Source organism: Ornithodoros turicata, chromosome 1 (assembly GCF_037126465.1).
Source record: "Ornithodoros turicata isolate Travis chromosome 1, ASM3712646v1, whole genome shotgun sequence".
Classification (NCBI taxonomy): Eukaryota; Metazoa; Arthropoda; class Arachnida; order Ixodida; family Argasidae; genus Ornithodoros; species Ornithodoros turicata.
Window position 1 is genome coordinate 30218750 of NC_088201.1, and position 27282 is coordinate 30246031.

At 44.5% G+C, this 27282-nt stretch overlaps 2 protein-coding genes across 4 annotated transcripts; one reads left to right on the forward strand and one right to left on the reverse strand.

Moving 5' to 3' along the window:
• The first annotated feature begins 69 nt into the window (after positions 1-69).
• Positions 70-21710, forward strand: LOC135377838 (ribosome-binding factor A-like). Of its 3 annotated transcripts, none has more exons than XM_064610546.1 (6): positions 70-296; positions 4110-4140; positions 4236-4394; positions 4460-4575; positions 9799-9955; positions 21322-21710. In XM_064610546.1, the coding sequence occupies exons 1-6, from the start codon at positions 181-183 to the stop codon at positions 21364-21366; spliced, it is 624 nt and encodes a 207-aa protein (XP_064466616.1). In that variant the 5' UTR covers positions 70-180; the 3' UTR covers positions 21367-21710. The 3 variants fall into 3 exon arrangements, with proteins under 3 accessions (XP_064466616.1, XP_064466615.1, XP_064466614.1); XM_064610545.1 differs by having other exon boundaries at positions 21490-21710; XM_064610544.1 differs by having other exon boundaries at positions 74-296; positions 20764-21710.
• A 1828-nt stretch (positions 21711-23538) lies between these two features.
• LOC135377839 (cancer-related nucleoside-triphosphatase homolog) lies at positions 23539-24244 on the reverse strand. The gene has a single exon (XM_064610547.1). It carries the CDS (start codon positions 24113-24115, stop codon positions 23558-23560), a length of 558 nt encoding a protein of 185 aa, XP_064466617.1. The 5' UTR covers positions 24116-24244; the 3' UTR covers positions 23539-23557.
• Between the last annotated feature and the right edge of the window lie 3038 nt (positions 24245-27282).

A 27282-nucleotide genomic window follows, 5' to 3' on the forward strand; every position in this document is an offset into this window, starting at 1 on the left:
CGTCCGATTATGAAGCAATTTTTGTTTTCGTTAGAGAAAACACCAGTGATATACGAAAACTCATGGCAGCTTCACAAGCGAACTCAAGTGTTCTCGAGAAAGTCGAGGCGTAATGCAGAATTCGTGTGAAGTGTGAGATCTGTGTGTTATACAGTCTGTGCTTCCCTATGTCAGGCCAAGATGTTTCTCTTTGCGCACGTTTTTACACTTCGGCAAGTTTTGCGTGCTTTTTCGAGCACGTCCGTCGCTACAGCCAAAACTGGACACTTTTTGCACAAGCTGATAGCAAAATCGAAGTATGTTTCATACTCTGACCATGCATTATTTTATTTTTTCGCAGAAATGTGTACATATGACCTTCCAATTGAAAGTTTGTTACACTCAAATGTCTCTTCTGAACTGCACTTGCATAGGGTTCAAAATGTCTAGCTTGTAGTTATGCATAGTGGTGCAGTCTCACGTGGAGGGCGAAGATACTAGCTAACTGGCGGCTCGTAATGGCATTTAAAAATATTTCTTAAAAAAGGGTCGAGCTTGAGGTGTAACGCTCTGGTGTGATGTACAGTGCTGGACAAAAGTTTACGGAACACGCTCCGTCGCATTCCTTCCTCGGAGTAACACGCTAGCAGCGAATGGTACCGTACGGACTTACAAACGTGTGACTGGGTTACCCAGACACATGTCTGTAAGCCTATGCGGTCCCATTCGCTGCTAGCGTGTTACTCCGAGGAAGGAATGTGCCGGAGCGTGTTCCGTAAACTTTTGTCCAACACTGTACCACTCTTTCCCTTTTCGCATAATGCTGTTTCATGCAGCAGACTGAAGTGTTCAGTCACGCCTTCATATTTATTGATATTTATGTACGGTTCGTTAAGGGCCTCTTCCAAGAGGTATTTCCCAACAGAATATATACATATCACATACTGGCATAGCCATGGGGGGTTCTGGGTATCCAAACCCCTCCCAAAATGGTACCTTTGGTAGTGCATTTGGGAGAGGGAAACGAGGGGAAATCCTCCTCTCCCATGTAAAGGCCCCATAGAACCCCTCCCGAAATATTTTTTTGGCCATGCCGCAGATGTGACAAGAACAAAGATGATGTTATGTAACATCAAGCAAAATCTAAGGCCTCTGCTAAGGCTGTCTTTTTAAGTTAACAGTGTAAGTCATTGACGCTATGGATTTGTAGGCGTTATTCCTGTCCTTAATGCTATGATGTAGGTAAGAATAAGGCAGAAGAGGGACGTCTCAGGTATTTTAATTTCGAAGTGTAGTCATTATGTGATGAAATACAGTCATGACTTGGAGATAACTGGAGGCGCAGAACAGAGGCGACAGCACAAACAAGAAAAATTTATTTGTGTCATCATTTCTGTTCCATGCCTCCGGTCACCTCCAAGCAGTGATGGGCAAAGTACCTCAGAATTATACTTAAAGTAAAGTATCAAGTACCTGGCATCATTAGTACTTCAAGTACAGTACAAAGTACCCAATTCCAAGTGTACTTCAAGTAAAGTACAAAGTACCAGGCAAAGTACTTCAAGTACTCATCAAGTACATTGCCAATTTAGTTTGTATCACTTTGCATTTCACTCTTTAGTATCTGTGACTTGTTTTTTGGCAAAAGTTCAGCGAGTATTCTTGACAAATGCTTTGAAGCCATAAAGTCTTAGGTTAAGTGCTAACCCGTGAATATAAACTTAATCAGAGGTCATAATTTGCAGTTACATGTAGAAAGGTAATCAGCAGCTGCGCTGTGATTATGCAAAATAGTATTACACCCTGACTAGTCTAGTGCCTGACTGATCCAGGATCACCTGCCTAGTGTGGTGTTCTGGTACTAATCTTCTGCTATAACAGACTAGGAAATTTCAAGGAGAAAAAAGTACAAGGCAACAGAAATTACATATTTCTGAGCATTTCTTGCTGCTTTTTGTTTAGAAAAAGAATATGAAGAAAGTAAAAAAGGATGAAGCACGGTATAAGCCTTCATTTTTATACGACTGTGATCTGCTGCAATGTAATCCATGTGACCAATTAAAAAAAACGTAAAATGTAAAAATGAAAGCCGGTGTGTCTTTTAGAGTGTTCATCATGTAATACAATCACACATATAATGTGATAAAAATGCTTATTAATTGCGAATGAAGGAAACAATATAAAAAAGCATAGAACTCTGCATTGCGAGGACTGAAATGGCAATGGACCAAGTCATTGTGCTGCCGGTTGCAATGTCATAATGTGTGCTTGTCTTTGTATTCCATTCGTTTTACATAATAATAGAAGCGTTGATACTTTTTCAACATTTCAAGCCTCTCAACAATAGATGTGCTTCAACAAATATGCTATTTAAATCCTTTTTGGTAAAATGTCAGACTGGGACTCTTGGTACCACATCCCACTAAAAGCGCTGAAGTGACGGCACGAAGACGAAAACTAAGAGATAGCCCTATCTGTGTGTTTTCGTCGTCTCGTTGTTATTTTAGCGCTTTTAGTAGGGTGTATTTTTGATACTCTTTTGTGACTTTTTGCCTGGAGTCTTAGTTTGGGTACTTGAGTACTTGATGGGAAAGTACTCAGAAAAAAGTACTTGAAGTACAGTACAAAGTACACGATTTAAAATGTACTTAAAGTGAAGTACAAGTACCCAGAAATGTACTTAAAGTACTACTTGAGTACTTAGTACTTCAAGTACTGCCCATCACTGCCTCCAAGTCATAATGTAGCAGCTTGTCTGCAAATTCTGCCTTTTGGAAATATAGTCAGCTGGAGTGAATATGTGGTCACAGAGAGATAGACAACTGAATAAAATTTGAATGAAAGAGGTATAAACACAAGACCTGTTGCCTCAGTAAAAGATCCTGCGAACAACTTCGTGCTTTAGTAAGGACATACTAGTGAAGCACAAGTAATGACAAAAAATAAAATGTGCCACGCGATTTTGAACAGCTTCTAGCTGAGGTTTCGAGTTCCTAGCTGAATGTTGATGAAGCAAGGTTCCATTTAAGGCATCTGAGTGTTCTGCCGGTATAAGAGACAATGTGCTAAATGCGAGTGGACCGAGGTGAGTTAGGTGTAGGCCCAAGTATTTGTATGTGCAAAAGTGGTTTGTTTTGGAGATAATAAGATAAGATATCATGATTACTACAAGTGAAGTACAGAATTTTGCACCAATGTACAAAGCAAAATCAGCTATAATCAGTATGCCACTTCAAGAGTTGTGCCACTTCAAGAGTTGTGCCACGTCATTTTGTAGCAGAACACGATATTCTGTGGAAAGTGTCTTCGAATAAATGAAGCAAATACCTGAAAAAAGAATGTAGTAGTAGAGTCAAGCGATATAGGAATGATATTATTACAAATAAGGGAAAAGAGAGGGACCAAAATACCGGAAGTAACAGGCACAAGATTGGATGCAGTGTTATTTGCAAGAACACATTGCCTACGGTAGGAATCCAATGAATAAAAGCAGGGTTAATATTGAGCTATCATAGTTTTGCACGAAGGTAGCCATGAGGCATTCTATCAAAAGCTCTAGAAAAAGCTACGAAGGTTGTATCCGTTTGATAATCAGAATCAAGATTAAGCTGTAAGCCATTAAGAGACAAAGTTAACCGAATATTGTGTGGGTAGCCCTTCCTAGAACAGTGCTGAGATTTAAATTTACATAGATCATGTGCAGGTGCAACATGTGTTGTAAGAGCTTGGATGAAATGCTTGTAATGAAAAATGGTCTATAATTAGAAGGCTTTGATCTATCACCACTCATGAGGACTGGAACAACTTTGATTCACATGCTGGAAGTGCCTGCAAAGGCGGGTTCTGGATGGATTGTAGTGGCACCCCTGGCGGGCCTCTTTGTAACGAGGGTCCAGCATTCTAATGCGGACATGCCTAAAAAATAATACCAATTCTTCTGTATTGTCACCTAATGTGATGGGCCAAAGGTTGGACTCTACTAAAGAGGAATTCAGGTTTTTTAGGGACAGGGGATTATCGAGCTCGTCATATCTTTCATTGCCCATCATTTGCTTGAGTCTCACGAGTCGTTCGTAGTCGGCTCTGAAGTGTGTTGTTACTATAATGCTAAAGCACTATCTCTCTACTAGGACACGGACACCTAACCTGTATGCGTGTACTGTAAGTTGAGCTTCAGTTTTGCATGTCCGTCCATATGACACGTGTGACAGCATGTGGCAGAGTTAATTCTTCCTGCTCTCTCTCATTTTCTGCAGCCTCATGATTCTGCTGTCCCCAGTGCGCTCAGGAAACCACAGGAAATTACACAGAGGCAGAAAGTACTAAATGCTGTTTTCATGGAAAATGTTTCGAACATCATGTTTGTTGGGGAAATTGGCGAGAGGCTTCAAGGCTATGGAATAGAACTTACAGAGGTAATGCTGCGCACGCGCATCGGCTTACCCTTTCTGATGCAGTGAGTGTTACGTTTATTCCTTAGGTACGCGTTTCCGCAGATTGTACTCACCTCAACGTCTATTGGGTCACATCTCTCAATCTTCCTGGAATTCAAGAAAAGATTTCAAAGTTGCTTTTGTCCTGCTGTGGGTTGTTAAGGTACGCCTTTTGACTCTACTTATTTGTGACACGTTTAATGAATTTTGCTCTTTTTCCTGCACATGGCCACAGACGCCAATAAGGGAATAATGAGGTAGCATATACATGTAAGAAATTGTTAGGGATTAGGAAATAATGAAAGACTGTGCTTTGTCCCCGCTGCAAGTATGTCGCCGTGATGTAGGTCTAGCATAGTTTGATTTTCGTTTTGTGCATATCAGTCCCATTTGTATGCTACTGGCAGGCCTGGAAATACTTGTCGTTCCATTTCGTTTTATTTTAGGGTACAAGCCTGTATGTGGTATATTTCAGCATGGTGCAACTAACATTCAGTTGTGCAACAACTTTATTTTGTATGGCAAAAGCCTGCCTGTAGTTTTGTCCGTTGCACCATGTTGTAATATGTTCAAGTAATGTGCACAGTGAAGGGTTCTGAATTCCACAAGGAAGGCTCCTAATAATAAGAAATATGCAGCTGTGAACTTCTTCCAGATTCCTGCAGTCATCATGAACCTGTGTGATAAAACAAAAATGCCTTATATCAGATGATGGGCCAAATGGTTAGGCCTTACTGGGAAAGTTCTCGATGGGTCGCCACGGTTTAACACGTGTGGGTTGCCTGACACAGTGCACGTACATTGCAACATTGCAAGCGTACACTAGCTGTCTTCAGTTTGTCAGAAAGTGCATAGGGAGTGCAGTGCAAGCGAAGTGCATGACAGATGCTGCCCTTGCACAAAGTACACTAGACCCCTCTCGAATAGAAAAGTCAGATCGTTTGTCACAGATGTCTGCACTGCATCGCAACTTTTTGAGCAACTGTTGTCAGTTGACTCAAGGAGCAAGAACCGGCCTATCTTGACAAATTTATTGCCACTATGCAACAGATTGATGATAAGATATTGCCTACAAACAGTGTATTCCATGGCCACCCTATTCACGTCGTCTGCTCCACAATGCGCAAAAAGTTGCATGGATGTCCGAGGTGCATCATTTTTGTGAACTCGTGCTCCACTCCCACAGCACTTGTTCCAGTTGAATCTACGAGTGTGGTACAAAGGCTGCACCTCTGCTGAATCGAATGCGGGAACTTGCACAGTTTGCACTGGTTCACGAACTGCAGGCCAATCAAAGACAGCTACAATGCATTGTTTTTAAATTCACTTCTGAGAAAACTGCTCACTGGCAACTTCTGCTGTGTATGCCTGGGTACACCTTCTGCCAAACAAAATAACAGGTACCATCATACTTCGATTACAGAATGGTAGTTGGCGAAAAGGCACCGGCAGTGATATTTAATCGAACCATGCAACTGAGTGTTGTGTGGCTGATGTGTTGAGTTTGTCCTTCTATGTTTCATTGCCTCGGCTAGTACTGTGTTACATGCCTTCATAGATCCTTTAAACACACAATGTAAGAGTTACACAGTTATCTTTTAGGAGTACCTATGATGACAATTTAATTAAGTTTACATGTTCAGTAATGGTTTCTCTAACTTAGTTATGCTTCTTCACATAACCGTAACTTAATTACACTTGCAAAGCAACGTGTACAGCTCTGCATATGCATGTGCTTGCAATGAGGAGCACAAGTACTGTTCTGTAGGTTGATCAAGATAGCACCTACTGTAAGTGTGTAGTTTAGACCAAATAATGCCTGATAAGGTGTAAGCAATACAGTGCATTAACTCTGTTAAACTCTATTAAAATGGTTAAAATAAGGACAGACGACAACATAAAGATAGCCCACTATCAACAATGTTTATTGACAAGAAACAACAATGACACTCAGCTTAGAACCCCAAACGAACTCCCTTTCCCTTTCAGACAGTCCAATCGGGGCATTGCTCACGCATCTACTCCCTCCCTCCCCAATCAAGAAAGCTTCTCAGATTTCACGTTCCCTGCTATCACGAAACTTCCCTTTATCTGTGTGTCACAAGCATAATATCACACCCACAATCACACCCACATGTGAAAGAACATCACAAAGAACATGTTCGGACATGTGTTTGTCATCAGTCCTTATTTTAGCGCTTTTAATACCATGCAGTACCAGTCCCAGGCCCAGTCTGACATTTTAAGGATTAACTCTCAACAAAAAGAGACCAAAGTCTTGATCCAACTTGACCATGATGATGCAAAGAGTACGTACTCATTGACTGTTCTGCTTTAAAGGGACTATGAAATTTCCCGAACCCCCATACTTTTTTTCGATGGAAACTGTTCTTCCCGCAGAGAAACTAATATGCCACAAATTTTTCCGGACGAAATCGCTCCACTCTGCGAGGAGCGCGCGCTGGAAATGTCTCTTCCGCGTTCTCCTCTCCCGCGCATATTTCCCTGCCGATGGTGTAACTGTACGGACCGCACTTCGGTTACCCGTTACGTCACCGGTGTTACACAATGGCAAGTAATGCCGCGAGCTCGCGCTGTGGCTGCCGCCACTGCCGAAATCTGCCGATCGCGCGAAAGCTGCTGTCATGGAGATTTCCACTCCCGATGAACGCAGACGCGGGATCCTACGGCGCATGCTCCTGGCGGGATTCCTCGGCTCGGCAACACGTCACGATCACGTGTTGCTGAGCCGGCCGTGGTCGCGTCAAGTTACCCGCTGTGTCTCCGCTCGGCAGCTCGCTACGGCGTGGCGCCAGCTGTCCTCCCTTCGCCGCAACGTTTAAATTCGCTCCCGAGAAATCCGCTCGCGCGACGAAAGTAAAGTTTCGGTTCTAGACTCAGAAAAATGTCTTCTTTCGAACGAAACGAAGAAAAAAATCGTTTCATAGTCCCTTTAAAACCACCTGGTGTAAAGGAGCACCCTAGAATTTACCGAGTGATTGCTTCGCAAGGTTATTAAGAATTTTCCTTTGCCTCTTTAAGTTTACTTCTTACTTGGTGTTCTGGAGCTTGAATCATTACAGGTATTAGTTCTATAATTGCCTTCACTAATTACGAGGGCAATCCGAAAAGTAAGGTCTCCGAAACGTTGGGGATCCAGAGAAGCTGTTCGTGCGGCTGCTGGCCGCACTGCTGTGATTGGCGCGTCCTCCTCTCCTATCCATTCATGCACGCGTCTCACTAGGACGCACAGTATTGGGTATTGGCTTGGCGGCCGTTGAGAATGGAGCTCCCGCTGGACGCTACCGCGAAGTGCGAACTTCGCGCAGTTATTCGATTTTTGAACGCAAAAGGCGTTCAACCAATCGAAATCCATCGCCAGTTGGTGGAAGTGTATGGAGGCTCATGCATGGGTGTCAAAAACGTCCGCAAGTGGTGCAGAGAATTTGCAGCCGGCCGTTCTGAAATTCACGACGAACAGAGGAGCGGCAGACCGTCAATTTCCGACGAGACAGTCACGAAGGTTGAGCAAGCCATGCGTGAAGATCGGCGTGTCACTCTGGATGATCTCAACATTTTGGTTCCTGAGGTTTCCCGAAGCACCATCCACAGGGTTCTAACAAAAAAATTGCAATATCGGAAGGTGTGCGCAAGATGGGTGCCACGGATGCTGACGGAAGACCACAAACGGCAGCGAGTTGATTCTTCCCGCGAATTTCTTTGCACCTATGCAGAAGAAAAGGACAACCTCCTGGACTCGATTGTCACGGGAGACGAAACCTGGGCGTTTCACTTCACACCTGAAACCAAACAACAATCACGCGAGTGGCGGCACCCCTATTCGCCCAAGCCGCGGAAATTCAAACAATCACAATCCGCTGGTAAAGTGATGGCAACTGTGTTTTGGGACCGGAAGGGGGTATTGCTGGTCGACTTTATACCTGCAGGGACCACAGTAAACGCTGACAGGTACTGTGAGACACTGAAGAAGCTCAGACGGGCAATTCAGAACAGGAGAAGAGGGATGTTGAGCAAGGGCGTAAGCATTCTCCACGACAACGCTCGCCCACACGTCGCCCGTCAAACCGTCGCTCTCCTGCAAGACTTCGGTTGGAAAATCATCACCCACCCACCATATAGTCCGGACTTGGCACCAAGCGACTACCACCTCTTCCCTAAGTTGAAAGAACATTTGGCAGGAAGGCGATTCAGCAACGACGAAGACGTGAAAGATGAGGTTCAACGCTTCCTCAAGGACAAGGCGGCGAGCTGGTACGACATGGGCATCCAAAAACTACCACAGCGTCTTCAGAAATGCATCAACCGAAACGGCGATTCTGTAGAAAAATAGATAATTGCTCAAGCTTCAAAATGATGTAAATATCACAGAAAATAAACAGTTCTTTGTCTTTCAAAAAAATAGGAGACCTTACGTTTGGGATTGCCCTCGTACTATCTCTCTTGTTATCTTTGGATGAGCTTTATGCTTCATTTTGAGTGTAAAATTTGTTCAGTGTTTAGTGACATCCTTGAAAATACCTCAAGGGCAAGGGACACCACTTTCGTAGTTAAAGTTAACCAAACACATTTTTAGATAACCCAAAAGACTCATTGTTTTCTTTATGGATATTATAATGTTTCTTAGGGGTGGCAAACTATGGATATTGCAAACTGACATTCCATACTGTAGTTCTGATGGCCTGTGATTTGGTTAAAGGGACGGTCACATTCGGAAACCCATCTACAAAACCGATACCACTATGTTCGGCATCGGCCGATAATCTACCTGGCTAATTTTTTTGTCAGAGACATGCTTAGATATTAAATACTAAACAAATTTTAAAGATCAGCGCTGCTTCTGTGGTGTGACGTCACTCCCTAAGTGGGGGAGTGAGAGCGTGGCGCTCAGAGGAGGAAGGGTACCGGCCAGATGCCCCATAACTCTTGTGAGATGTCCGCACGGTCATGGCATTCATTTTCTTGAGGTCGCGTCCTCATTGGTTCTTAGGGACTGACGTTTGCTTGTTTTTCCGGAGAAGAAATTTTGGAATACTCTGAACATCTGGTGTCTGCTCTTGTTATGTATTCCGTCTAATAACTGTCAAACTACGCCACTAGTTCGCGTGGGATTTTTCATACCGTGGTCAGTGGTCCAGGAGGAGTAAAGTGACACTATAGTTTCGAAATTGACTTGAACGGATATGTCTGTCCCTTTAAGCACAAAACCAGTTACTGAAATGTTGATCATTGGAGCTACATGTCTGCTAGTCACACTCTCTTCTGCATATTTAGTGATAGAGGGGTCATTTTTGCTCAGTCCTCAGTCCTCATGTCTCAACATTATGGTACAGAGAGCAGCAGTTGCTAACAAAGTTTGTTTTTATAGGTCTGAACTTATCAGTTGCGTGTTCATGGGAAGGGTTCCAAGAATAACTTTTGTCCATGATGCAAGTTATCTACGAGCTCGAGACATGGAGCAGGTTATCAATCGTGTCAGTTTGGAAATTCAACAACAAGAACAAGAGTGCTCACACTTAGACTTTGTAAGTACAGAAGGCTCTACTAAGCAGCAAACTTTTCTGTGATACCTTATAAATGAGTGCCTCTTGCATATACAGGGGCATATTTTTTTATCCTTTACAATTCTTGATTAAAAAACTATGGGAGCAGCAGAGATGTATCGTATTTGCAGTTGAGTTATACGGCCATGCGGACATCCTCATGAAGAGAGTATGTAACTACAACATAACTACTCTTAAAACATACAACTCTTTAATTAGGGGATTTAAGGCAAAAGAGAGATAGCAGAATGAGAGATAATCCTTGTTGGAAGCCATTCCACTTCTAAATAATCCTGAAATGTGCACGTGTGTTGAAATATCCGTCACCGAATTTTACTACGCCGGTTGGGAGTGCAGGGAGCCAGCGCTTATACCACATCAGAGGACCACGTGCTTTGGAGTGATGGAGATGATTGGAGTCTGTGCTGATCTGCTGACCAGATCCATTGCTTTGTGGCCCAGATAAGCATCCGTCGGCAAAGGTCATGCACTTCTGACGCGCACCTGTTTGGTTTTGGCTCATTTACGTAGCGAAATTCGGTGATGGATGTTTCATGGCACACGCTCGTTTGCCTGAAATTTCCTAATTGAAGAGTTAATTAATTAATTTTAGGTAATTAGTTGTCTTGTAGTTACATACACTCTTCGAGAGGATATCTGCATGGCCGTACAACTCAGTTGCAAAAATGACATCTATGCTCCTCTCATAGCTTTTTATTAAAAAATCTGTAGGGAATAAAAAAAAATGCCTTGTGTAATACCTAATTTTCTCAATATTAAACTTTCTTATTATAATTAGCAATAGTTGCTTTAGGTTAGAAACCCCCAAAAAAGTGGTCTTCTGCTCCGGCATCATTATTCAGTCAGTGCATACGGCGTAGCCTTGAATTATGTGTGATAAAATTAAATTATGAATCTAGAAGTTTATGTTCACATGAACATCATATTTTATGTAACCTTCTGATACATCTTCCTCAAACGACATCTACCCATGCACTGCTAGTAGGGCTAAAACGAATTAGCAGTACTGGGACATTTAAGTTGCAAACTCGTATGTGTGGAGGCAGTGTACAAACTGATGTGCAGCCACAGAGCTTTGGCTTATTTTTAATGCAGAATGCATTCTGACAGCAATAATGTCTGAATTTGTGAGATGTGATTTGATCGGGACGTCCTTTACTCTGGCAACCCTCTTCATACTGCCACTGAGGGGGACTCTACTCCCTCTCCACTTGCTCACATTCCTTTTCGAGGAAGACATCTTTTTGCTTCTTCAAGCAGGACTTTCACCAGGGTCCTATGGCTTTGATTTCAAACGCTGGACCATACAGCTATCCAGAGCTATCTACTATGATTGACATTTATGTGATACTCAGTAGGTCTTTAAGGGGCACCAAACAGGTATACAAGGTGCACCTTTTTTTGTGCACTGTGCTATATTACCAACAGTGAACATTTTCCAAAAATTATTATCACAACAAAGTACATAAGGTCTCCAAACCGACCCAATATTCACTACACTCTTTCTTGCTCATTGCCCACCCTGGGATGCCCTGCCGACACATTGGCTAAATGACCTTTCAGCATCAGCTGAGTAGATTGGTACAAGCAGATACCCCAGAGCAATAGATGCTAAAGCAGTCGTAAACTCTTTCATTCCGGACCAGAAACTCATGATGTCAAAATCTGGGCCACAGTGTGTTTCTTTTGAAAGCAACTGAGAAAGTGGGTTGTCACAGGCCTGCGACTCACCTGCACTTTTAAGGTCCAACTGCCATTCAGCAGACAGAGTAGCTGAGTGAGCTGCAAGTCCAGGTCCACTGTAGTGCTCTCGGTCCTGTGTCAGTGAAATGATCTGCAGAGGGTCCAAACACCTTATATACACTCGAAAAACTTCCATGTGTCAGATCCTTCCAAGTAGCTCTCTGCTTTCTCTGTAGCTTTCTTCATTCCATCTGTCTCCTAGAAATGTGGAAAGCTTCGAGTGCTGGCACATTTTCAGCTAGCACTAAGCTCTTGAAGTCCTCTTGCGCTGCAGCCTTAAAATGGCCCCACAATATTAAGCGAACATTGTAGGCTTTATGACTAGATATCTGTTGGCTCTCTGCAGCCTTCAGAAGGCTTTGTCTTTTCCTGAAAAACGCTGATGCAGCGCATGCTGTACTTTAGTTTTGTGTGTTGATCACCAAGTAGCTGTTGAAGAAAGCCAACTTGCACTGTGTCACCAGTCTTTTTTTGAACCTCCGTTAGAAGAGAAGGGTAGTGCTCAACATACGACAAATGTACTTGGAGAGCCTCTAGCCACGAGTTCCACTGTGTCTTGACTGGTGCGGGGGGTGTCTTGGGTTCTTCTACACCACACTGTTCCAGACACAATTTGTAGAGAGCACGTTTGCTGCTTTGACAATCTGAAAGCTTTTTTTTTTCATTGCCGCTACAAACTGGTCGACGAGTTCAAAAGAGTTTTGCATCGTGCCCCCTACAAGGTTCACCGTATGCGCAACACAAGTAATGTGCACAGAGTTTTCGCACAAGAGTCAGACGTGTTCCTTATACGCCTTGATCATGTACGCGGTATTGGCGCTCATGAAAGCCGTGACGTCTTTGAACTCAATGCCATACGTTGTCACCATCTTGGCTACGATGTGGCTGATGGTACCCACGTTTACTTCGTCAACGAACTGCACTTCGACGAGCATTGGCTTCAGGCGTTCGCTCCCGCTGCTCGTTGACTTCACGAAGAGAACATTGACGACAGACCTCGACCTGTCGTCGCTGGCCTCATCCACTAATACAGAGACAGTCGATCCTCGCAATATGTTTTTCAGAGCCGCTACATGTCTTTCGAACAGCTGGGGGAACACGAACGCGAAGCGCGCCAGAATGAGGTATGGAGCCGCCGTTAGTCACTCGTCGCTGGAGGAAGCTTAAGTTTGGGGTTGCCCACATTTTCCAGTGGAATATTGGCGGAGGTTAGGGCTTCTAGGAATTCCGTTACCACGTCTTCTTTGGCTACCTTGCTTTTCACCATGAATTCCAGGGTTCTTAACCTTGCGCTCGCATCATCCCCTGACTGCTGTGTTTGTTCCTGTTTCAACTCGTCGGATGCTTTCAGCTTTCAGCTGTTTCGTGATGCTTGCTGGTAGCGATGTGGTCGTCGATCGTTGATTTTCATCTGTGACCAACAGATTTTGCGCAAGCTCTACAAAAGAGAATTTTGCTGTTTTCATAAAAGACCGCGGCCTTATATTCACGAGCGTGGTCCCAGGCAGTTTTCAAACTTAGATGTGACCAATCTTTGTTTCTTGTGCTCTTTGTTGTCTTTCTCACCTTTGTCGCCCGAAAACATGGAGGAAATGCACGGAATCTAGAAGTGCTAGAACTAGAACTATGACCAGAACACCTGAACTCCGTAACACAGTGGCTCCGGGAAGCGGCAGCGATGCCGACGGCAATTGGGCTGGTATTGGATTGACGTTTTCATCTGTGTGCCCAGAGAAAAAAACAGGCGTTTAAGATATAGAGAGTGAAACTGCATTTTCCGGGAGATTTGCGTCTCGGCCGTACAATCGTACAAACCAGTCCGAATCCGGGAGTCTCCCGGATGAATCGGGAGAGTTGGCAGGTATGCATATATATCAAGAAGGAAAAAATAACCTATCAGAACTTGTACATAACTTAAATACTCTGTTCAAGCTGCTCTAACTTAAGTACTTTTGGAAACAACTTAGTATCTGACTTCAGGACATTTTGGAAGTAACTTGTACTCACTTTGTAAGTTACCCTAAGATGCTTCCTTTGATTACTTTTTTTCCTTTTCCGGGAGACAGGAAGTTGGAGTCAATCTGTGTCAGTTAACACGTATCCATCGTTTGAATAATAGCAGTTGACGAAAGCAGTGGGATTTGACCCCACATCCTCCGATTTCTGGTCAGAGATGCCACCAGGCATCATCCTCCAATTGCCTCATCTACTACTAGGTAACATGTATCCAGTTTGCCACAAAAGGCCTCCCCATTTCAATAAATCAAGGAAGAAGGATGTCATTCTGAATGTCAGTTGATTCAAATGGATCATTACTAGAGCCTGAAGTTTTAGGGTTTAACCCGATTCTTCGCCGAATTTGCATGCCGAATTGAACGTTGCCTCTCTAGGGTGAAACCCCATTTTTACCCATCAAATTGCTCTCACTGAGACGTGTGTAGGAATGCACACTAACTTCTTTGGCAGAAAATGCAGTTACATATCACCGCTTGTACCAAACCAGTACTGTTTCTTTGAGTAACTGAGACCGATTTCGTTCTGAATATTGCATGCTGGAAGTTTTTCCACCGGAATTTGCATGAATTTCAAGCACATGTTTATTTACCCAATTTTTACCCCCCGAATTTAGAAAAAAATATTTTCCGAAAACTTCAGGCTCTAATCATTACTAACTACCCCGTCCTCCATCCTAGTTCCAGCTTATGTCTTTCCTCTCTTTTTGTTATGCTAAGGCACTCACCACCAATGTCTGCTTGCTTGATTGAATGATTGTTTTAAAGTTCCTACCGTGTTTCCGTGCACTTCTGAGGCTTCTGTTACCGTTTTTTGTCACTTCCACTCTTATCCAATTCCTGCTTATATGGGTATTTTTCCTAGTCCTGTTGACTTCATTATAATGAGGGGTGTGCTGTATTGTTGGTACCATTTCCATTTTTATTACAAATGCATCCCGAGGCTTGCACATTGTGGTATTCAAGGAACGTATTATGGGGAATAGAGTCCTCAGAAAAAAGAAAAAACGGAAGTCACAAAAGTTGTGGCATAGCAGTAGTAGCCATTACCTGAATTTAATGTCAACTAATCATTTTTGTTTTTGTTTCAGTTTTTAGTAATGGAGAAACAGCGTATGTGTTTTAATTTTTGTTACTGTTACCAGCTCCAGCTTGGTAATCATTACCATTCCCTCATTTATTGAAGAGTCATTACGAACGACAGGGTGTGTCACGTAAGACTGACCAGAATTTTATTAAATTCGCAATTTATTTTTCGTTTGCAAAAGCTCTTGAGTTCCTATGGGCCGATGGGGCCTACTCAAAGGTGGTGGTGTATAAGTAATTAGTGCAGCCATTAAGTAACTTTCATAATTAATCTTCATCATTAATGAAAATAGGTTGACTGCATTAATTGCAAAGTTGTAGAACACAACTCTGAGGAGTCTACCCTGCAAGAATCGAAACTGCAACGCTTTTCTGTGCTCTACTAAAAATATGCGAAAATGCAAAATATTGGAGCACTGCGCGGGTTTTGCGGCCACTTTCTCTTCTCCCCATTTCGGTGTCACCCGTTCGCAACTGACATCAGGCTGCCCCAGGCAGGCAGACCCAGTTCGCAATTTCCTCTCGTAAATGTCACGCAATAAAACTGCCAATCCATAACTTCCAAAAACCATGCAGATAAGAAAAGTAAAATCACTGATTCTGCTGCTCGATAAGTATGTACGTTCTACCAGGTTTTAACAAAACAAAAATAACGGTATCGATCAGGACGTTAGGAAGTGGGGGTGGCCCATGCCTTGAGGAACAGCCTGATGTCAGTTGAGAAAGGGTGACAGCGAGAGAGCAGTAGGAAAAAGCAGCCACAGAACTCGTGCAGTGCTCAAATATTTTGCATTTTCGCATATTTACCGACATTACCGACATTACGCGGAAATTGTGAAACGAAACCGCAACCTGTTTTCTTTATTTCCTCTCACCCTGGGCTTACAAATTTCAGACCACGTTGTGGTGGTGCAAAACGCTTCATTTACTTGCGCAGTCAACGGAAATGAAATAAAACTGCAAACAGACTGCATAGCGTTTCCCATATCCTTGGACATCAGTGGAGGAGGAGGAGAAAGGCAAAAGAGAAGAAGAAAAGGGAAGAAAAGCAGGCTAGAGGAGAAAAATGTGTGTGCGTGGACCATACAGCTGCTTGGAACGTAAAGTGCGAATGGAGGTTTCCAGTTTGGTCGAGTATATAATTCGGGTCTGTTGTGCTCATCCTGGTCGTCACTAACCACGGCCCCAGACTTCGCCCAAGTACAGATCAGCATGCTGTGAACTGGGTATCTGATGTCCCATTCGTCTGGAAGTGACCTTCAGCTCGTGGATCTCGCAGTGAGAGCATTTCATAACAAATTGTCATTGTGAGTGTCATCTTGCATATCCGCGCAGGAACTTCCACAAATCCACTCTAGCTTTCTTTCTCGTCCTCGTCGAGGCTGCCGACATCGCATGACCTTGTCTCGATTAGCAAAATGCACACGGCACACTGATTACAATTCTTCTGGCTTAGCGTACTTCCTTCTGTAATTGGGAACTCTAATTCGCATGCTTCGAGGATAGCGAGGGTCAACAGGCTCTGGCAGGAGGTAGTCGTTATAAATTCGTGCAAGGTACACCACCCTTTTCTCGTTCCGAAAGGCGTCATCCAGTACCTACAACGAAGAGGCAGTACTGCCGGTTGGTTATACGTGGAGTTGGCCGTGGATCTGGTACCAGTAGACATGCGCGCACTTCCACAGACCGCACTTCCTCAGTTCCGGTACGTGACTCTGTCCTGTACGCTTGCTACCTGCGCCAGTTGGTCCTGATATTTCGCGAATGTTCCGGTCACCATACACGGCATGTTTAGTGTGGCACATAACTGAGCATCGGCTCAATATGCCGTTCCACTAGAGAGGACTTCCAAAACTACAGCAATGTTCACGTCCATATGATCTTGTCCGATGCTTGGTGGAACCTCAGTGTCAGCCACACCCTTTAGTGTGCACATTTTGCACTGCAGTGTTAGTTCACTGCGCAGTCCCTTTCTGCGTTCAGAAACGACTTCCATGTCCGCAAGTGCACAACTGAATGGGTGATAGATTCCGAGCGCCTTGAAGCTACTGAACAGATGCATTAGTGAAGACAGACGTAACTAAAGCCCACAATATTGACATTAACTAAAGGCCAAAATGCTGACATGTGACTAAAACCCAAAATATTGACATGTAACTGAAGGCCCAAACGTTGACATGTAACTAAACCCCACAATACTGACATGTAACTAAATCCCACACTATTGATATGTAACTGAAACCCAAAATATTGACATGTAACTAGAGCCCACTATATTGACATGCAACAAAAGCCCACAATACTGACATGTAACTAAAACCCAAAATATTGACATGTAGCTAAAGCCTAAAATATTCAGTCGTCTGAAATACGCACTTCGCTGCTGTCAAAGCGACGTCAAATTGCACATGTGTTTTCATGTATCCATAACGCAGCAAAGATCCCCTGGAAAAACTAATGATTTCATAGCGTGCACAAGAAAAAGGCATTTGTATGAAAGTCCAGCCTCGGTATAATCGTGTCCCTCCGCGTCGATGTCCTCGGTACTGCAACTCGACAAGGTGAGACCAGCCCACCTCGGAGTGTGTTCGCGTGCTTGGCGGACGGCGCGGTAGCGGGGGAAGACTTTCGGAACGCTACCACACTGCTGGATGGATTAACATGAAGGACTGTAATGCAGGACGAGTGACGAAGGTGTTCCTGGTCACAGCGCAGATAATGAGACAACGGAGTCCGCAAGTTGGCACTGAAGAGTACCACGCTTGTTGGTGCGGACGCGGCACTCTGGGAGGTTACGCCCGAGGACATAGTACTCGTTAATGAGCGCAAAACGAGCCGTTGACACGGCGAAACAGCCGGTAAGGAGGGAGTAGAAACAGTGTTCAGTTGGTTCAGCAATGGTTTGACAAAATGACGTAGATCTGAAGGTAGGAGGTGTAAAAGAAGGTGAGGTCTCCCAGCCAAGTCGGCGATATGTTTCCCGTTTCACACGCTGGTGAAAGGGGTGTGGGAAGCTGGCCGTGGAAAACAGAGACAGGAGGAACGGGTCTTGTAGGGGCAAGGGCAACTGCCATGGCAATGGTCACTGTGTCCAGGGCAGGGGGACCTTCTTTCGCGAAGGTGGGCGCGGTTGTGGGCTCAGCGGCGGTGTCGCCTTCCGCGCTTAGAGGAGCCGTGGTTCAGGTGGTGACTGGGTGGTGGCCAGGGAAGGAGCAGGAGGTTGGCTCCTGCAGGGTTGTCTTGTAGCCATTGGTTCATGCTCCTTAAACTTGTTTGAGAATCGCCATCCTCTGCTGTGAGGACTGTCCAGACCGCAGACGTGATCCCAGGCTGGCGGGTGTCAGCCGTCTCGTCTTCTTGCTAGGTTGAAGGCGACGAGGGCACTGTGACTTCTGATAACTGGATGTCCTGTCTCGGGTTGGAGGGTGGGTTCCGGCATCGGATGTGGCTGGTGATGGCGCCGTCTCGCATTGGCGGCGTCTTGGGGTTCTTTATTATGTCGGCGTGGCCTCAGTTGCCGGTGGATCCGCCTGCTGTGGTCCTCTGGGGTCACGTGCGTGGGCAGAGGGGTTTCTGTGCTGTGCAACCGCCGTACATTGTAGCGTGAAGCCAGTTGGCACATTTGCGTGGCATCCTCCTCGTGCAGTTCTGATGGCAGTACGACCGGCGCAAACTTTGGAGCACAGTTCACGGTCGCAGTTCTTGGCGAGGTGTCCAAAGTTGTGGCACTGGAAGCACTGTGTGAGACACCGGGGATCCCGCACACTGTAGCTGTGGAAGCAGAGCGTGATGGTGCCCGGCATTTCGGCGTCCGCTGAGAAGGCCAGGAAGATGGCGTCGGTCTATCCATTTATTTACTGTACTTCGACCTGGGTCCCAAGTGCTGCGATTTCATTTCAGCTTCCATTCTGATTCAACTTCGATCCTGAATAACTTTTCTCAGCCGAAGCATATCTGCACACTTGCCCATGAAATTGTCCTCTGTACCTTATTGTACACTAAACGATATGGACGTATCTGAAATCTGCCCCAACCAGCTCCATCCGCCGCCCGAAATTCCAAATGCTTAGAGTCTAGGGGACCGCACCTGATCCGCGCTCCTAACCACGTCATGGGACGAGGGGATACCCAGTGCGGTTCAAATAACTATTGTAAAGTTGTCCCATGAAACAACAGACCCCCCTTCCCGTTGACATCCTACTAGATGAGTGCTAAAAGCGCTGCCAGGTTTCCGGCATCCAGTGTAAAAGAAAAGATTTCACTCTATAACCTATCCAGCACCACTATTTTTTTTTACAAGCATGATCCTTCCACATTTCTGTGGCTGCGACTGGGAATTCCAAGACAAATAAGTTTCATCTACTGTTCCCCCGAGAAAATGAGCATCGTTGAACAAACAATAAACAAAATTTGGGGCTGGGCTACGCTGCCCGTGCTCGTGCTCCCGCGTCATGGTCAATGTCGGCCTCCTCGTCTTCCGGCCACGTGCAGCGGTATATCATTTCCAGCGGTCAAATTGTTGTTGCTTGTGACGACACACTCGATGAGAGATGGCAGCACTGCGCTGCCCATTCTGAAGTGGCATACTCCACAGATGACCATACCTGACAAAAACTCGTGTGCCGAGTCAACGGCTTAACATAGATGAAATCTTTTTGTTGGTATTGGTTCTTGATATGTTTTTCTAGTGCGTGATCGAGCCAGATTTTCGATTTTGGGCGGCTCTATTTTGTAAGCGAGCGGAATCTCGAAATATAGCTTTTCCCAAACCTTTCGACAACGATATAAAAATTTCTGAGTCTGAAACGCAAAATCTGCTTTGATCAGGCACTAGATATAAGCATCCTCTTCCATTTAAAAGCAGTTGCACGGAGATCAACCAAATTTTCGCGGCGCTGCAGGAGTTGAAATATGTATGGGGATTCCCATAGAGCGTCGGTGGTGATGCACCGCCTTAAAGGAAAGTACAAAATACCTTGCTTCAATGGTACTTGAAGCACAGTACAAAATACCTTGCATCTAAATATGTATACTTAAAGTACTGGGAATTGTACTTTAAAGTACTTGCCAAGTACATTGCAACTGAGTTACGGTACTTAACTAGGCAAGTTGGTACATCTTGAAGAGGAAAAACTTGCAATATATGTGCATGCAAAAAACGGGACTAAGGAAGAGTGTTTGTTGCAAATTTGTGCCTGTGAATGTGTTGCTTACATTGGCTAAATGCAATGTGAGCTTTTTTTCTTTTTTTCTTTATAATGCTAGTTCTCAAGTCCAGCTAGTTGTGCTTGTCCAGGAGTGTGAACTGTAACAGGTGGCATAATTTCCGTTTACAGCTGCTCAGGGAATCAGCTGTGCTAGTGGAAAGTATTTTTTATTTCCTGGTTTATTCATCCTTTTATCTCTTTATATACTTAAAAAAATGTGGGTGGGGACTGCAATCCATTTTCTTGTTTAAAAATACTGCTTCTAGACACAAAACTTGCTTCATATTTTCCTCTCTCTCTCTCTCTCTCTTTTTTTTGCAGTTCCAGTTGGGTACTTGATGGGAAAGTACTAGAAAAAAGTACTAAAAGTAAAGTACAAGTACTTTGAAACGTACTTAAAGTGGTATTGAGTACTGTCCATCACTGCTGCACTGTGGCCTCCAGGTGTTACTAACACTGAAGCACATGTGGCACTGATGTCTCACCTGGGCACACTGCTTGCGCAGACCCTAATGAGTGGCATTCCCCTAGAGTGTGCTGAAGAGCCCTAGTTGGGGCAAAAAGGATCTCCGTAGCTGGAATAATGGCATACTCGATAAATAAACACATACTTGACGTGCAGCCATAGAGCTTCAAGTTTTCTTTTGTACATCTATATGTACATATGCGAAGCTACAAGACACTATATATGTACATTATATTTTTCTCTATTCTTTTTCAGCACTGTAGTGCCACAACAGAAAACAAAATTGTTCAAGAGCAGAAAACTGATACTGATTTGATTCAGCAGAGGCTTACCCCACAGGTGCCATGTGATATGAGGATGGACATTTTTGGACTGGATCATGCAGCTTTCATGCGAGAGGTTACTGCCAAAAAGAAAAGAACCCACGGCACACTCGAGAATATCAAATTAAATACTGAGTGTGCGTCATCTGCTAGTAGCACCAGTGGTGCTATCCAACAGTGTATGGTTACGGAGTTTGTTCAGTTGCAAAAACGAAAGGCAGCTCTTTGTAAAAAACCTGAACAGGAAGCTCGAAAGTCGTTACACATGTTTCACGATTGTGAAGGGAGTGAGCAAACTCCAGAGAGGGCGCATTCTTTGCGGGATGTGCACTGTGTTGATCCTGAGGATGAATATGATGATGAAGATGTTACAAAAGTCTCTTATATTAACGACCATTTGCACTCACGATGAATAACATGCATACATATTAAGAGGTGCTTGCCTTAAGGGCAGTTTCATACAAGATGTTATATTTGTGCTCTGCACCAGTTCTTGCTCAGGAAGGAAACGTGGAACTTCTTGCACTCTCTTTGATGGGAATATCACATATGGGCTTTCCAGTATGCTGCTATCTTGGAAAACTACAGAGAGTATGAACAAGTATAAGAGTATGAGCAAGCAAGCTAGCTGGTCTTTTCCTTATCTTGTCTGCCGTAGAGATGGATCCTCAGACCCAAGGAAGTATTACCCTCTACAGGAGATTCAAAAGGGAAATAACATCGTCAAGAGGTGATTGGAACATGCATTAGGCTTGTGAGTGGTGGTACACAAGTGTTTTGAGTACAAAAAGCTCTGGAAGGTTGTTTCATGAAAGTGAACCTTCTCTCTGTAATGAAATCACAGAATAAAATTATGTATTGAAGAGTAACTGATGGCAATTCACCACAAGTCTTTGTGATAGTAATGCGATTGTAAGATAGCTTGCGTACCGAACATCACCATTGTAGTGGGTCCCACACTGTTGTACAACCTGAAGTGGTATGCATCTACAAATGAAAAGAATTTCCCAAAAGAAGAATGCCAGAAGGCGACACAAAAGAAACTGCACAGCATGCCTTGTTAAAGGCTGCAGAAGCAATTGAATCACTAAATATTTATTTTTCACTTCAAATTAATATTGGGTACAGAATAAGCACAAAAATATGTTCGCTTATAAACACTGGTGTGGCCAGGGAGGGGTGGTGTTCACCCCCTGAAGTGGTACCTTTGATAGTGCATCTGGGAGAGGGAAACGAGGGAAAACCCTCCTCTCCCATGTAAAATCCCCACAGCGCCCCTCCCGAAATATTATTCTGGCTACGCCGCTGCCTATAAATGATGAGTGCAGGTAGTTTTGTGGCAGTACAAAGCAACATATACCATTTGTGGTTTCAGTTACAGCAGCGTGTAGCACCACCAGGTAATTTTGATATCCACAGGCATCAAGGCAGTGGGCAATACTGCCAAAAGTGGAAGTAAAGCTAGAAATAACGGCCATATTCTTAAATAATCATTTCTTCTTAAATAATCACTTTGCCTCGGCTCCTGTAAGTGGAGAAAAGACGTGCTCTCCCATGCACTTGAGGAGCCATTGGGCTTCCATGACGCATCCGGTCGATTCTTCCAGCAAGGAGGTCCTTCAATCGTCCTTCACTTAAGCCATAGTCTCGTCTCTTGCACCTCTAAACATAAACAAAAGTGAGGCACAGAAAATGGGTATAGTAGTAGGTTCCATTATTTAAAATGTGTTCTGCACCTTAATAAAGCTGTTCGTCAATGTGTAAAATAAAGTCGACGAACTCTGCGAACGACATGGTGGCCGCCATAACACCCACCAGACTCGACTCAACGACAGCTGAACAGGGATTTCCCCCCCCCCCCCCCCCCGGGGGGGTGTACACCCTCCCTGCATTTTTGCAACACCCCCCCTGAAATTTTTCTGGTGACCCCACCCAACTCTGCCACCAACACATTCTGGTAGTGAGTCCGGCGCTGCGAATTACATCCTGTACAGTCAAACTTATGCTGTAGGACCAGTCATTCAGATGATCGTACCATGGATTTGTCCAAAATCATTTGAAAGTGACTGTTCAATGCATATATTGCGTGCATATACCAGCAAAAATGTGTGCGGGCACGCAAACTCAATGTGGATCATCAAGAACCATTTGCGCCCAACTCAATCAAGCAAGGTATTCTGATTTTTTCGTGTAAGGTTTTCACCTTTGGTTGCTCATTGAGCTTCGTGAGACAAGGTGCTAGTATTTTTGCTTTGTCGGTCGTGCGATTGTGCATCTTAATGTTGAAATGCCATTCATAATGAATCTATATTCTAATGTACTGTGTTCTAATGTAATAACATGTACTAATAAAACGGGAAAGCTGTGCAGATATGTCACAATTGTGCCACGATTCTTTCCGTGTCTAAGAGCACCAAGCATACCCCCCCCCCCCCCCCCCCCCCCCCCCCCCCCCCCGAAAGCTCGGCACCCCCCCCAGCAGTGAATTTCTGGGGAAATCACTGCAGCTGAAGGACTGGCACTACCTCGAGGAAGAACACTTCATTATGGGTACCAGATTAGAAAACTACTTTTTGTTTGAAGCATTTGTACACGTGTCACAAGAGCAACAAACCATATTCTTTTCCCAATCTGAGCTGCTCCTCCAGACTGGCTTGAAGCATGTTGGATACCTCATGTGAACGTAAAAACCATGCTCCTCTGGACACTGGTTTATATAATACTCTTTATTTCTTTGCTCCAAGCGCGACAAGTATTTCACTTTCAAGCCGGTCACGATTATCACGGCTGACCACAAACAGCACGGAATTTTGGCAACTTTTGATTTTTTCTACAAGCGGTATCGGTTTTCCTCTTGTAATCGGCACAGTCACCAGAATGGGTGTACTAGAGTTGTCGAATAATTGTCGCACTAGATCATCGAATGAATGAGAAAAAAGCTCCATTTTCCCCACTTCATCAAGTACTATAAGATCACAGTTACATGGTGGTTGTAGAGAAGGAAGGGATACTTCTTCAAATGACTGAAGACAGACTGTATATTGTCCTACTGATGGTCCCCTTACATCCTTCACCAAACCACACAATCTTGCCAAGGGGGCTCTCTTCCCATCTGTGCTAACGACGTCAAAGCCAATTCGACGTCCGTCCTTACGCACCTCTTCTGTGTAGAACCCATGTATGCTGGCTCCATTTTGCACGAGTGATTCGCACACCTTCTTCACTAGAGTTGTCTTTCCTACTCCAGGAGGCCCGGTTAAAATAATGTTTTTTGTGAGTGACATTAAGCGCGACCATTCGGTTCAACAACATGTGCTACGCAAACCTAACGCTGGCTAGCCAGGAGCCAGAATGGCAAGATTTTGGATTTGGGCGGGCAAAATGGCTCTTCAAGGACGGCCATGATAAAGACGGTCAGCGCCATCCATCCTTTGCGGGGCAAACTGCCCCTCCCCCCCCCCCCCCGTGACGACGTGGGATGGGATGGCGTTTCGCAGGTGCCTCTAGATCGTAGACCACAATACTAAATCGCGTTATTGGCGCAAATTAATGTGTTAATTTTGGCGATAAGTTAGTGGAAAACGAAGCGAAAGCGTTTCTCGCATAAAATCGGCAACAAATGCCCAACCTGAAAAAGCGGCTAGTTCAAAAACACGTAACAGGAGGTGAGAAACCGAAAGTGACAACCAGCGAGGACGACACCGCCACAGCACAGACCATGGAGCCGAAACCGGACATCCAATGTGAGGAGTGTAGTCGGCGGGTGTTCATAGACGAAACCCCTTTCGATAATCTGGATACAGCAGGCAAGTCACCTTTCAAATGCAAAATCTGCGAGAAGATGGACACGATAAAAAGATCGCTAGAAGAGAAGTTAGACGCGGAAAAGAAAGTGCTTAAAGAGATGGTAGAAGAAGAAAAGCAAGCCCGACGTAAGGCAGAAGCTCAGCTTGCACTATTACAGGACGACCACGGTAAACTGAAGATAGAAGTTACGCAGGCAATCGAAAGGATGCATGCGGAAATGAAAACACTCGCAGCAACATGGAAACCCCCGAGGCTCGATAATGTTGAGACTGTGCCAGTGCACACAGAAGCAGGTTTAACACAAGCAAACTTAGAAGAGACCACAACAGCAGGATGGCACAAGGAGAGTCTCACCCCTCATAACAAAACGAACGCGGACCAACAATCAACAGAGATAGCCTGTAACACACAAGGGCACACCAGAAAGCAGTACACAGGAACTGACCTCGAAGACGATGATGATCCAGCAACAATTGTTGCACACGAAGAGGGCTGGACAGTTGTAACTAACTCGAGAAAAAAATCTCAGATAAACAAAGCGAAAAAAGTACTGGTTATCGGCGACTCTAACACCCGCCGGATCAAGGCACCAATTCTGGACGCCCTTCAATGGGATCCAAATATAACTGTGAAGGCACTTCCCGGGGCTAAAGCAAAGGCTGTACTCGACAGTTTGGCTGACAACGAGCATACAGAAGAGTCACTTGTCATTGTTCACGTTGGCCTGAACGACCTGCTCAATGGAGCCACCCCACAAGAGACAGTGGAGACCATCACTGCTGGAATCTCAAAAATGCTGGAGAAAAATCCACTCGCACAGTATGGGGTATGTTCAGTGCCGATGGTACAAACCGAGGAGCCCAGCACAAGGGGCAATATTAGGGAACTCCACTTCCTACTGAAAGAGACATGCGAGAAAATGGGCTCAAGGGCACAATTCTTCAACACCTTCTGGGTCGCACGGCGATTAGAAGCAAAAGCAATAAGTGGAGTACACTTCACAGAGGCCGGTGGAAGAGCTGTGGGTCAACTGCTGGCCGAGAAGATTGCCTCTTTTTTGGGCATAAAGGCCGTGAAGAACCACAATACAGCACCACCTTGGGGAAGATCGTGGATGCCAAGGGAGAGAGCAACGAGCCCAGACATGGCCCAGCTGCTCTCCCAGATGCTGTGGCAACTGACAGAGCAGAGGCCACAGAAGAGATGGGGCAGATCCTACTAAAAGCCCAGAACAGAGAAGAGACTCACACGGACCCTACCGGACAAGGAGAAAAACTACTCTCACCTGAACTTAACAGTAATAACAGACAGACAATGCTGGAAAAAATATCTGACCAGGAGAGGGAAACCCGTAGATCACAGAAATCAGAAAGCAAAAAAAGACTGCGTTTCAGGAAGAGGAGAAGGAAAAAAGAAGATAAGCTTGTGATTGCCACATTAAACATGCAGGGGTCGAGTAGAGGAAAATGGGAGGAAATTCAACACAATGCCGACAAAGAAGGAATCCATATTTATGCTCTGACAGAAACCCACCTAAGAAACAGTGAAACACCACTCCTCAACCAGAACTGGATATGGGTAGGAAAGAACAGAGAAGGAAGGAAAAAGAGAGGAGGGGGAATCGGTTTCCTTATTAACACACAGAAAGTAAAATATGTGGAAGACTACAACTGCAGTGACACAGAACATCTGTGGATAAAAGTGAACCTAGAAGGATCAAAGAAAATAAATTTGTGTGTAGTGTACATGGCAACAGGAAACGAAGAGCCAACATGGAATCAAAACATCTACAGCTGCCTACAGGAAGACATAAACAAACAATCTAAAAATGAAACAACAGTCATTCTTGGGGATTTCAACTGCCACCTCGCGGAAATCTGTGGACGTGACGAACGTGCCGAAGGTCTTCGGAATTTGGCAGACGAAAACAACCTCAGGATACTTAACCTTGACCCACTATGCCAGGGCAGGGCAACATGGAGCCGGAATAGCCAGGAGTCAGCAATCGATTTCATCCTGGTGAACCATAACATTGAGGACCATGGCCTTCATATTAACTCTATAGAAATAGACGAACAGAAAGTGTTTAGTTGTGGTAGCGACCACAACCGCATCAAACTAAGCATGCAGACAAAATTACCAAGACAAAAAAAAGAAATAGCAAGCCGAAAACAGCAAAAGTGGAAGACAGATGACGAGGACCAGATGAAGAAATTTGCGGATGAACTAGAAGCACAGTGCCTAAACTTGCGAACTCCTGTAGAGTATGAAGAATTTGCAACTCTACTAACAAAAACTGCTTCGGCAAACATCCAACTGTACAAAAACTCAAAAAGACGAAGGATAACACCGTGGTTTGACAGTGAAATAAAGCAAGAGATAAAAAAGAGACAAGAGCTCAGCAGGGAACATAGAAAGGCACTTCGGAACCATCCACCATCTGCAACAGCACTATGGGAAAGCTATGTAGAGCAAAAAGAAAAGACGAAAAGACTAGTAGCACTTAAAATCGACAAATATCACCAGCAACTGGAACAGGAGATAAAAGAGGCAGGGGCACAGGGCAGCAAGAAGCTATGGCAACACTGCAAAAACATGATGGGAAAATCAAGCGAATGGAAGCCAGAACTACGGGATGGTAACA

Bases quoted from the DNA above. Each gene is read 5' to 3' on its own strand.
- LOC135377838 (XM_064610544.1), top strand. From the start codon at position 181: ATGTTTCTCTTTGCGCACGTTTTTACACTTCGGCAAGTTTTGCGTGCT. The intron at 297-4,109 runs GTATGTTTCATA...TCTCTCTACTAG, and splicing joins AAGCTGATAGCAAAATCGAA to GACACGGACACCTAACCTGT. The intron at 4,576-9,798 runs GTACGCCTTTTG...TTGTTTTTATAG, and splicing joins TCCTGCTGTGGGTTGTTAAG to GTCTGAACTTATCAGTTGCG.
- LOC135377839 (XM_064610547.1), bottom strand. From the start codon at position 24,115: ATGTCACTCACAAAAAACATTATTTTAACCGGGCCTCCTGGAGTAGGA.